The sequence below is a fragment of the Larimichthys crocea genome, chromosome XVIII (assembly GCF_000972845.2).
Source record: "Larimichthys crocea isolate SSNF chromosome XVIII, L_crocea_2.0, whole genome shotgun sequence".
NCBI classification, from domain to species: Eukaryota; Metazoa; Chordata; class Actinopteri; family Sciaenidae; genus Larimichthys; species Larimichthys crocea.
In genome coordinates this window covers 16,690,604-16,703,366 of record NC_040028.1, presented here as the reverse complement: position 1 = coordinate 16,703,366, position 12,763 = coordinate 16,690,604, and the positions used below count along the sequence as shown (strand labels likewise).

General features: G+C 41.3%; 1 protein-coding gene across 3 annotated transcripts; it reads left to right on the top strand.

The window, feature by feature from the left end:
* The first annotated feature begins 5,413 nt into the window (after nt 1–5,413).
* On the top strand, nt 5,414–11,397 carry slc5a3b (solute carrier family 5 member 3b). 3 transcript variants are annotated; one of them, XM_019263153.2, is made up of 2 exons: nt 5,414–5,551; nt 7,590–11,397. In XM_019263153.2, exon 2 carries the CDS (start codon nt 7,848–7,850, stop codon nt 9,975–9,977), a length of 2,130 nt encoding a protein of 709 aa, XP_019118698.2. In that variant the 5' UTR covers nt 5,414–5,551; nt 7,590–7,847; the 3' UTR covers nt 9,978–11,397. The 3 variants fall into 3 exon arrangements, with proteins under 3 accessions (XP_019118698.2, XP_027146785.1, XP_019118699.2); XM_027290984.1 differs by having other exon boundaries at nt 5,432–5,561; XM_019263154.2 differs by lacking the exon at nt 5,414–5,551 and adding an exon at nt 5,595–5,984.
* Nucleotides 11,398–12,763: the final 1,366 nt, after the last annotated feature.

Below are 12,763 nucleotides of genomic sequence, written 5' to 3'. Positions count from 1 at the left end.
CAAGTGCCATATTTCTTAAATACACTGCGAAATCTCAACAAGAATTTTGGAAATATGACGACGGATCCTGCCAAATCACACACAACCTCACCCATGTGACAGGCAGGTATTTTCTACAACAGCAACAGCGTGATCGTTCATCACCTTGTGTATCTGGGCACGCGTATGGGGAAATTGTTACAAACGTAAACCATGAGTCGTAGATGACGTAGATGATGAGCTCTTTACTGGATGTCACATGCAGTGTTGCGCAACAAAACAGGGTGGCCTACAAGACAGCAAAGTGTTTTCCTAGATAAGTTGGTCCATACATGAGATATGTATGTCCATAAATAACTCTGTGGAGATTCACACTGAATAGTACTCAAGGCCATAACTCCAAAGGCCGAAGGCAGTTATGCTACATGAGGCAGACACTAAGAAAGAGAAAGACGCCCCCCCAACCTGGCTGAAAAAACACAAGGCAATGGTAAACTTAGAGTTATCCTGCATCCCATTTTCCCCTTCCTGTGTTTCCTCTCTTTCCCCTCGTCCTTGAATGGGAGGAAATTTGTGCATAGAAAAGCACTAAGTCTAGTGTTAAAGAGAAATCAGTAGAAGTTGCTTGTTGTTGCACATTTAGTTGTATACGAGATCAGCACAAGTGAATAACTTTTAAGTGGTCATACATACTGTGGGGACTGAGGTAGATTTGACCCCAATTTTCAATAATGAGATTTAAGCAAAAATAGAATAAAGCTTTGGTTATGTAAAGTGTCACGAGTGTGGATGTCGTGTTCTGCTTGGAGGGTTTTGTTTAATGTCTGAGCAGAGACAACCACAAGGCTGACCACTGACACGATAACGGATTAAAGAAAACAGACCCGGCTGAAAATAACTGACCGACACTGGAGCCAGCTCCTTTTTTTCCTCTTCGTCTCTCTTCTTCTGTTTGGAGAGAAGAGCTGTGGCTTTTGCGGCCTTCCACCCATCCAAAATCGACCTGAACGGATGGCTAATGAGGGAACTAAAGTTGTGAACACTGACACTGATTGACAAACTGTCATTAACCACAAAATAACAGATTCAAATGAACTGCTAATTAGTGGTCACTCCTTGCAGTGATGGAGAGACCAAATTGGGTCTGATCAGTCACGTCAAGTTTTGATATGTGCAAACTGTCGTGCAGCTCCGTGAGCTTGACACAGTCCGTTAGGCTTTCAGATCTGATATGATCTCATCAGTCAGACACAATATAACAACTGAACATCGTTCAGTCACAATGTTGGCAGTGCTGCAATAGCGGAGAGCATTTTGTAATTTCCAGCGTCAGCATTTGGACGCCAGATTTAAGCAAAGCGCACAGACACACCAAAGCCTTCATCAAAGTGTTCACAAGCTCTCGGACTTTACACTAGAGCTGCTTTTAAAGAGTAACATCGACCTGCATCTCTGCAACTTGTATCTGACCCCGCTTATAAATAGCCTGCAGGGCAGCTGGGTTAAATCTAACTGGCAATTTGTCATAAAATTCTCACCTATAGCTGCTGAGCCCTGATGCTGATCAACGTCGTGGGGTCTTATGACTGAGATGATGAGGCTAAAGCTGGTCAAATGAAATGCCGTCTTTTCAAATGGTTATTGATGCATCATGCTGACACGGGCAACCACGATCTTACAAGGTGAAACCTTTAATGCATGATGGGGAACGATTGGCTTTCATCCACAGGTGTTTTACTGTGGATAACAAGATATACTCTGCAGCTGAAGCAGAACAATTTATTGATATTTGACATAACAGTGAATAAAAATCGAACTGTTCTGACCAAAAATCATGGATTTTCCAAATAAAATTACATATTTCTAATAACAACCATAATAATAACCGGGTCGCTGCAGGAATGGACCTAGCCCACTCTACCAGCTAAGCCACCAGGAAACCCCCTACATTTCTAAAGTTTGAAATAATGGGACAAAATATACAACACTATACAAACTATGTATTTAATGATAAACATGTTAACCAAGGGTTTTGATCTAATATGCCACCGTCTCAGGTGTCTCTCTCCCATGAGACACTCACCTGGGAAACATTTGCTCTATACATGTAGGAGGAAACATATTCAGTCTCTCAGTCTTTTGGCATGTGTCCAGTGTGACAAGAGAGTGAGCAAGCCTACTAAAAGTTTTAAAGCTGACCTTGTTTTATTCTCCATGAACACCTTTTTAAAGACATATATTGTATATTTCTTTTTAAAAATACAGGCACCTTTAGCAACATGTTGTCCAGACCAGATTGGACATGTTGTTTTAAAGGTATGACTCACAGTTTTCTTAAGGGTAATATGACACCAAAGACACATTTTAATACTTTTACTAATACTATACATTTCATATATAGTATAAAGTATAGGTAGATGTTGTCTTGATGAATGTGCTGTCTAAGATAAAATTGATTGTGGAGCCAGAGTTTGGTTGCCAGATACTGCATTGTTAAATTGTGTAAATTAAGAATCACACACTGGGGAAACACAGCGGCTCACAATATACAAGGTGGAAGACAAATACTCTAAATAGGGGCACCCTGGTAGCTCGACTAGTATTAAAGCTGAGACCTACCTGCAGCTTTTTAATTGGTCATTTTAGGATTGTGAATGCTGTTTTGCATTTTTATTAGACCCAGTTAAGATGCGGATGGGCGTTTTTTCTCTCTTTAATCCATCCTCAGCCCACATTTCTGTAGGTTCGTACCAGAAAGACCAGGTGATGTGCTGTAGGTGCCCCTCTCTCTGTCACTGCATGTATGGTGTGCTATTTTAGTGTTGTGTGCTACTTTTGTGGCTTTCCTGTTCTTTTAAAGTGTTTAAGTGACGGTGTGTGTGTGTACAGTGTTGGTGTGTATGCATACTTGTAGCCCTCAGGTAATCCCCTGCGATGTCCGGTCCCTAGATAATCTGAGGTGGTGTTTATATGCAGATAATCTTTCTCTTAAGCATCATTGGCTGGTTGTCATTAGCTCATCATTATGCCTTTGTTTTAGAATTAATACATTGTCTTAAACATATTTAAATATAAATATTTTATTGTTATAATAGAAGTCCATGCCTTTATTTGTTTATTTTTTTTCACTGTTATTTGTTGGGAACCTTTTAGTCCAACTTTGAGGCCCAACAGGTTATACTGGTTATACTTCTCCATAGACCGCAGGTTTATTTAACTGTTATGCATTCATTCATCCATCATCTGGAATATCACATTTCATGAAGACTATTTAAACATGTATATATTGTGTTACAAAATACTCATCGTGATGAGTCATGATCATAGGCTGTATAAAACATGATCAGACACAAATAAAATAAAATTATTGGACCTGATCTGTCACTACTCGCTGTTAAGTGCGTGCGTGTTCACGCATTCTCTGTAATGTAACCTGTAAAAAAGGAGCAAGTCCACGCAGTAACACCGCAACATGCGTTATCATAACAAACATGATCGATCTCCGCAGTCAAAATGAAGGAGAGGAGCAGATCGACGCGAGGAATCAACGCTCCAAACGCATTGATTCATACATCCGGCACTAACGTTGGCGCTGTCTCTCCAGATACAACGCAGACGCGCTTTCTGGGAAATGTAGTTTTGCGTGAAGTGGAAATTTCCAAGCTCTGTGAGTGAGTGGAAATTTACTGTTACAGCAGCGCTGTCTTTGTCTTCGAGGTGCTGGAAGTCAGTTATGTTAATCTTAATCTCATCTGACAGTTGAGGCTGCTATCTTGTTACTATGATCAGACTATAGTCATGGCAGATTTTGTTTTCCTTATGTGTTACATTGCAATGTTGTTAGGTTGCATGTAGGTTAATGCCACACATGCACACACACTGAGGATGAAATAATAAGGTTTCTACAGTCAAGCAGACCTACACACACTCATGAAAAGCATATATATAGTATAGTGGGAATGTGTGCAGCAACATGTACGTATGCAAATGTTAGTAAGATGTTTGTTTGGATGTGAGGCAGCACACCTACACCTCACATGCACACTCCAATATGTGCATGGGAGGTGTTGCTGCCTGATGAGAAATAATATGATTTATTGAACTGAATGTGGCTTAACAAGAAGAAACAGCAAACAAGAAACAAACATAGCACTATAACTATTGTATGTTAATAACTAGAGGTGGGGGGGTGGCGGGCTATGTGTAGTGAATTTCCTCCTTTTTGCTCTAAGATGACAACCATTTCCTCGGATCACTAGCTTTCCAATGAATAGCTTCATCTGTGCCAGGTCACAGTTGAAAAAATGAAAACACGTGTGCCTGCAACAGCAAAAGCGTGCATAACTTTAAATGACACACAGGATGATGATGATAATAATAAAAACTTTATAATAATTCATTCAAAGAGGCAGCAGTTGGCAGTTTGTAGATTTTTCCAGAAGCATCACTCTGAAATCTTCTTAATCAGTCAGTGTTATTTCAGGTTAATTGGCCGCCTTGATATGTTTTGTGGTTGCATGCTGCAGAATATTTGAGATTAATGAGGTCTTACTGTTTGTAAACAGCGGTGTAGTTTACAGGTTGGAAAATTGTTAATAAAGTAATAAAAAATAACTCTCCCTTTGTATCTGAAGCTTGTATATTTATTATTATTTCATGCCTATATTATGTGAGAGAGTGTGGATGGGGAATAAACATGAGACTTTTAGAACATGTGCTCTTGTTATTGCCACTATTGCCACTTTATGGGCACTATTATTGGCAAAGAGGAAGCAGAAGTTTCTAGATCATTGCAGATTACAAGCCTCAGACTGTAAAATCCCATTAGAGGTTATTTTGCAATCAGGCAGAGGAGAGTTTCTAGGCGTTTCTGTGACTGACAGGTGTCACTTGAAGATAATCAGCCCCTAAGATTGAGATTTTTGTGCGTGGGTGGTGTAATTGGACAGCTCTCTCCAGTCAAACAATCACCATAAATACTTATAAACACATGCCTTATTAATTTTCAGGAAGGTTTTTGTTGCAGCTGTCAGTTTCATGTGTCACTTTTTTGTTATTTTAAGCAGTAAATCTTCCGCAGTCCAAAAAAAGCATGCGTAAAACTTGGATGCGTTTCCTGCTTAAATGACAGTTGTGCACATGTGCACACCGTCACTTTTTTTTACTCTTTTGTAAACGTTAACAGATAAACACACATTCAGACAATTATCTGAATATGTGTGTTAAAGTGGGCGTTTTTTAGCTGCACACACACACACACACAGGCGTGTCTGCTATGTTACGTATGGGGCGTGGAGCATTCAATGCGTGCGTATAAAACCGAGGGAAGGCAGCGTTGTTTTGTCGGCTGCCAAAGGTCCTGAAAAAAATATATAATAATAATAATAACGCGCTACTAAGGTCAAATCAACGCACTGACCAAGAAGCTGACGGAGGCAAAGTTAGGTGGGGGGTGGGGTGTTCACGGTCCGCCTTCATCCACAGCTCTCTCCTCTGTGGTGCGTTCATTGTCTGCTAACGCGAGCTAACAACAACCTTTTTAAGTGTTGCATCCGTGTAATCAATGGAGCCGGTGAGTCAAAGTGTGTAACAACCGATTGGTGGTTTCATTTTATTTATTTATTTTTTTAAAAACGTGTCTTTGTGTGTCATTGGAAAAAGCATCCGCGAGAGCTAGTTATTCATTTATTGTGTATTATAGTGTCAAACCAGGCAGATAAAAATATGATTTATTATTATGTATCAGACTTGCCTGTGGTGTTAATATGAACCCAGCAGTGTGTTTTAAAGATATAGATAGAGAATAACGTTGGGTACGAGCTTCCTTGGAGATGCGCAGTCGGATGAATGAGCGACTGTTTCTAGAACATTCCTGCCGCCTGATAGGTGCATCTGCACGGCGCACGCCTGCACGGATGTCGCCTCCTCGTTGTTTTCACAAAGGCAGACAGACACATCTGGACGTGAACTAAATATTCCTCCATGCATCATGTATTATACATCAGGTAACCTTACCTGCAGCCCACTTCAACCTGCGTTTGATATTCAGTGTTAAAGGTTGAAGCTGTGTTATTCATCTGACATGCCTGATCTGATAGTTTACAGTGCACAGAGACTTAAGGGAGCTAAACATGTGTTTGGTTTCTAATTGTTTTGGCAGTGATGTTGTCAGCTCCATCTCAGGGTTTAGTTAAGTAATCTCTCGGGGCTTCTTTTTTTGCATGTCGGGGCTGGTTTGCCTTTGCATCTCTACCCTGGCACAGACTCTAACATTCAACTTTTGTGCCTCACCTGAGTCAATAACCTGTTTCAGAAAGAGGAAGAATACACCAATCATTCTTGTTTTTGTTCACTTGGGATAAAGTTAGTGTCCCTGTGCTACTGGCAGCAACGTATTTTTATTTCATTATTTTGGTAGCGGCCTCAGTTTGGGCTCTAGAAATAGTTTCTGGCATACCGGGATGGTAGTGATTATATTATTATACAACTTTTTGCCAGTGAAATGATATTAATCTATTGAATGACTGAGCCAACAGTCTCATGGGCAGTTTATGGTGAACACATGGAGCATTGCCCTTGATGATGATGAAAACAAAGACTTCTTTTATTGAGGAGGATGGTTATGCATAAGGCCTGGTTGTGAAGACGAGCGCGTGGGGTTATTTTCTACCATGCATGGTAAGACTGGAAACCTCAAGAGAGGACAGGCATCCAATGGTGTGTGTTTCTGTGTTTGTACGTGTGTGTGTGTGTGTGTGTGTGTGTGTGTGTGTGTGATCGACAAAAACCAGATGTGCTCACAGACCATCATGCATATTACTTTTTGCTGACACAGGGATTCAATTTGACCCATCTCACTGTTAATTTGTTGAATATGAATTATTTTGCATGTAGCTGACAGCTAACTACATCAGTGGTTAGTTGGTGGTTTGACCTCAAGCCTTAGGTCACCTTATTTCCACAGGTTTAGCTTTGGTGATGTCAGTGTAGGTGTGTGGATGGATTTTTGGGTTGGTAAAATTTAAAAAGTGTTTCTAATTTTGTATGATTATGTAATGTCCTGCTGTGTCTTGGAGCATCCCTCCTAATATTTATTTTTGTATGGCCTAAAACAATAAAGCGTAATGCCTTAATTTTTGTTAAAGTTGCTCAGACAGACTGCTTTTATTTTGAAGAAGTGCAAGATTTTGGAGATGACACAAGTCATCTGATTTAGGTAATATAGGAAATGCTTGACTCCTCTTGATTTCTTACATAATGTTGTTAAGCTTTCATTGAAGTGGCATGGCTCGAGTTCTTTGTGTTAAAAAGATTAAGGAGGAAAGTCATATGTAGGCTAAACCCAGTGACCGGTGCTGGAAAAGTACCGGAGTTGCAAAACTGAATTAACTCTTAATAACTACTCTGCATATGGTGCTATGTCATATCTGTTTATTCATGTTATAGATTGTGATGTGATGATAATCTGTGTTTTTAAACCTACTTTGCGTTTCTGTCCTGTTTTTCAGAGTGGCTGTTGTAAGCTTTCAAGCATTTGTCTTCGGTGTTTTCCCCCCCTCTCAAATTCAGGTTCTAATGAGGTGTTTTTCTTTGTCTTTGCTGTCTTGCAGGAATATTAACTCTAGGCTTTTCTAGACCAGAGGCCAACAACATCCTCCTCTAAAAGTAGAACGACCTCAGTGCCGGTGGATAACCCCCTCCGAAGCACACCTAGTGAATTTGACCTGACGGTGGATACTACAGCTTCCATCCAGACAGCAAACCAAAGCAGAACATTTCCTTTTTTAGTAATTTAAATACTTAACTTTAAGTATTTGTGTTGCCTTTTTTTGAATTCATATAGCTGTGAGATTTTTTTTTCTGTAAAAATGGGTCCTGGAATGGAACCAGCGGACATAGCTGTGGTAGCACTGTACTTTGTCCTGGTGCTAGTCATCGGATTTCTCGCCATGTGGAAAGCCAATCGCAGCACTGTGAGTGGCTACTTCCTGGCCGGCCGTTCAATGACGTGGATAGTGATAGGTGCATCACTCTTCGTCAGCAACATTGGCAGCGAACATTTCATAGGCCTGGCTGGGTCAGGAGCAGCAAGTGGCTTTGCTGTTGGAGCATGGGAATTTAATGCACTTCTACTCCTGCAGCTGCTCGGGTGGGTGTTCATCCCCGTGTATATCCACTCGGGAGTCTACACCATGCCCGAGTATTTGTCAAAACGCTACGGTGGCAACAGGCTAAAGTGTTACTTTGCTTTCTTGTCTGTGCTTCTCTACATTTTTACCAAGCTGTCTGTGGACTTGTATGCTGGAGCGCTCTTTATTCAGGAGTCCCTGGGGTGGAACCTGTATTTGTCTATCGTCCTGCTCATCAGCATGACCGCACTGCTCACTGTCACCGGCGGATTGGTGGCAGTAATGTACACGGATGCACTTCAGGCGGTGTTGATGATCGGTGGCGCTCTGACCTTAACCGCCATCAGCCTGGTCAAAGTTGGTGGGCTAGAGGGTGTCAGAACTAAGTACATGCAGGCAGTTCCCAATGTTTCTGCTATATTGGCCACTGGAAACTTCACCTATTCTCCTTCCTGCCGCATTGAGCCGAAACCAGACTCTCTACGCATCCTACGAGGCCCACTGGATGAAGACATCCCATGGCCGGGCTTCATTCTTGGCCAGACTCCTGCATCTATTTGGTACTGGTGTGCAGACCAGGTCATTGTTCAGAGAGTTCTAGCAGCCAAGAACATTGCTCACGCTAAATGCTCTACACTCATGGCTGGATTTCTCAAGATCCTGCCCATGTTTTTAATCGTCATTCCAGGAATGATCTCCCGCATCTTGTTTGCGGATGAGATCGCCTGCATCGGGCCAGAGCACTGCATGGCGGTGTGTGGCTCTCAAGCCGGCTGCTCAAACATTGCCTACCCACGGCTGGTCATGGCCGTGATGCCCGTGGGACTCAGGGGTTTGATGATGGCGGTCATGATCGCTGCCCTTATGAGCGATCTAGACTCGATCTTTAACAGCGCGAGCACCATCTTCACACTGGACATCTACCAAACCTTTCGAAAGAAGGCGTCTCAGCGTGAATTGCTGACTGTAGGACGCATATTTGTTGTGGTCATGGTGGCAATCAGCATCGCCTGGGTCCCTGTTATCATTGAAATGCAAGGTGGACAGACGTACCTCTACATCCAAGAGGTTGCTGGCTACCTTACTCCACCAATCGCGGCCCTCTTCCTGCTAGGTGTGTTCTGGAAACGGTGTAATGAGAAAGGCGCTTTTTGGGGAGGCATGATAGGTTTCACACTCGGTGCCCTACGACTGATCCTGGCTTTCATTTACCGCCAGCCTCGCTGCGATCAGCCAGATGATAGGCCGGCATTCATCATTAAAGTTCACTACATGTATATTGCTGCTGGGCTGTTCTGGATTTCAGGATTGGTGGCAGTGGTGGTCAGCCTTCTCACCTCTCCACCGGACGAGGAGCAGGTTCGCACCACAACAGTCTGGGGGCTCCGCAGCGTTGAAAGGGTTCCCACGAAGGACCCTGAGGAAATGTACAGGTTGACTTCTAAGAGTAATGGCGATGGAAGCCTCCATAAAGAATTGCCCCCGGATGTCAGAAAGGAGAGGTGTTTGGATGGGGCGGATATCAAACTCCTGGTCCCATCCACTGACCATGACCCAGCAACTCCCAGTACGGAAACATCCCCTGCCACCACCCCTGCGGAACAAATTGTTAATGGAAGGGTGGAGATGATCAGAGCCGAGGAAGGCTGTCATGGTAATCGGGAGACCAGCAGGTGTATATCTTTACTGGAATGGTTCTGCGGATGTAAGGAGGGCGCACAGAGCGCTCAGCAAAAACTAGGGCAGACGGATGAGAGAGTCATTGCAGAGATGCTGTACGAGCCACCTAGAGTTAAACTTTTCCTCAACTTAGGTCTGGTATTCGTCTGCTCTGTGGGCATCTTCATGTTTGTTTATTTCTCACTTTAGTTGAACCCTGCGGTGAACTAACGAGGACTGGTGTGTTTGGGGGCGGGGGGGCTTTTATTAAGGTGGAAGTTCAGAGTCTTCAGAGATTTGAGAAGCTCTGTCTGTAATATTTACAGTTGTCTTTTGTAGCTCTCTAACAGGGATCTAAGCATATTCTAATCATTTTTTGAAATGATTGAAGCTTCTCCATATGAGAAAATTATACTCTTTTATGACTATGAAGCTTATTTGACACTGGTGTGTCCATTTTGTACAGCGCTTGTTATTAGCTAATCCTGCGTTCAGAACATCTACTGGGATTTTTAGAATCGTTGTACTCAAAGTTAATTTAATATTTGCCTTATTATGCACTTGTCCTTTTTTTTGTATGGTGAAAAACAAATGTATTGTGTAGTTTTTGTTTGCTTTCCTTCCGTCTTGTTGACTATATGCTTAGTTGCTGGTGTAGATTACATAAAGTAGGCCTGCAACAACGCCAAAAAAACACTTTTAGGTTACAGGCAGGACAGTTACGTCATGCAGCGTGTGCAGCTCGGGAGGTGAAGAGAAGAAGCACAAGATTAGAAATCTTTTTTTCTTTAAATAATGTCATCCTAAAAAAAAAAGAAGAAAAGAAATAGCCAAACTTTATATAGTACGGTACTTATTTTGATCAACTGTTCAGTTTGTTATCACTGTAAGGGACTTTATATATTGCATTTTCTACTGCAGTGTTTTTGTTTATGATTTTTTTTTTGTGTGTGGCTGTATTCTGTGTTATATTTCAGAACCAACATCCAGCCTTTTATGTACTACTACTACTATTATAACAAAAAGCCACAAGTACCAATGTTCATGATTCTGTATCAGTTCATGCATATCTCATTTAATGTTTCACATCATTGAGAGGAGCGCCTTGTCTGTTACATTATGTTAACATCTGTACAATATAATTCAGGGCTTATTTGATCACCCACAATATACACTTCTTCTATAGTAGGCTAGAATCTCTTGTGTCTATCTACTGTGTGTCAATTTACGTTTAGTGCACTACGGAGCTGAAATGTCGTTTAATCCTGATTGATATGCATATTTTGTAAACCTCCTTACCAAATGTGTCTTAGTGTGCAATGCTAAAATGAAAAAGACAAAACAAAAAAAAACCCAGTGAATTCCACATTTGTTTGACGCCATGTGATGAATCAGCTTTTGTCACTGTTCGCTGCATATCAGCAGAGACTGATAATGCAAAGCAGAAACGACATTTCAGACTTTTTGTTAGAGGACAAGCACATAACTGGATGAGCTCAGTCAACATGATATTATCAAGGGTAATTCAACCAGGCGCATATTTGCTGGCCTTCTGGATTGTCATTTATTTCCACAGCGTAAGGTGTCCAGACATCAACACCCTCCACCCCCAGAATACAAAAAAAAAAAAAACATAAAGAGAACATTTGTGTTTAAATGTTTCACAACAGCGTTGAATGACCTCAGTCCAATAACGTGGCAGGCCAATCCTTAATGTGAGTCATACATGTAGATGTTACATTTTGAAGGATTGATAAGTGATGATTGCTCTATGGGAAAGAGCTTTAAATCTTTTTTTTTCTGAGAGAATATATGTTGTTATTTTTATGGATTTTATTTTTAGAGACTGAAAATAAAATTTCTGTTGAGACAAAAAGACAAATGTGTATTTCGTTCTTTCCATTGTGACATTACAAATTACTTGCCACACTTGCTGACATCTATTGGAAATAAATGATCTATCTGCAGTTAAGTCAGGTGATTTGTCAACTTTATTATCTGTTGACATTGTGTGCTAAAGATTATTGCAACACCAGAAACATTTTTTATTGACCATGTCATTACCAGCTGGTTCCAACGTGTAAGATGAAGTCTGAGCATCTGTTTTAACGAAATTGCAAAATGATTTTAATTAAGACCAGAATAGTTTTGAACCCAACTTTGTGATTTATCTCCTGTGGTTATGTTGGTATTGACACTTATTTCATCTCCTAAATAATCTCATTATTTGTCAGTGATATTTTGCAACTTTCAGCATGTGGTGTGTGGTTTTTTCTGGAAATTCTGAAGGTCCAGGAGTTTTTTCTGCCTTGGGTAGTAACAGAATTGCCCTTTCATTCAGTACTGCCTATTTGTGGGGGTTTTACTGTTATTATTGACCAGGATTACTCAAATCCCAGTGAGGCTTTATTAATCTACTCAGAGCCAGAAGAGGATTGGGTAAAGCCTGAGTTCTTAACACCAGATTCAACCAATCAAAAAGCCAGGATCAGTGGCTTACTTTCCACTTCTCACCAGTTTAACTCCATACATCAGTTTATCCCCATATCTCTGTAACTTTCCATAACAAGGAGCGTGACATTACGAAACACTTCAAAATGCAGTCCTACTTGTTTGAGGACACAGAGGACAATACGCAAAAACCAGCCCTAGGCAGCATCATAATGGTTAGGTAATTAATCTCTTTTAGTCAGGCCATGGCTAGGGATGGGAATTGATAAGATTTTTACGATTCCGATTCCATTATCGATTCTGCTTAACGATTCGATTCTTTATCGATTCTCATTTGGGAAAAAAGCCAAACTTTGGAGCGTTTGAACCGAGTGGGTGCCATTGTTTACTACTGATTGCACTGCACGAGTGAAACTTGCATAAGTTACATGGCGTAATTAGTCGTGCATGCTGGAATCGATAAGAGAATCGTTAGATAAACTGCCAAACGATTCCAGGGAATTGAAACACATGAATTGTTGAGAACCGGTTCTCAATTCCCATCC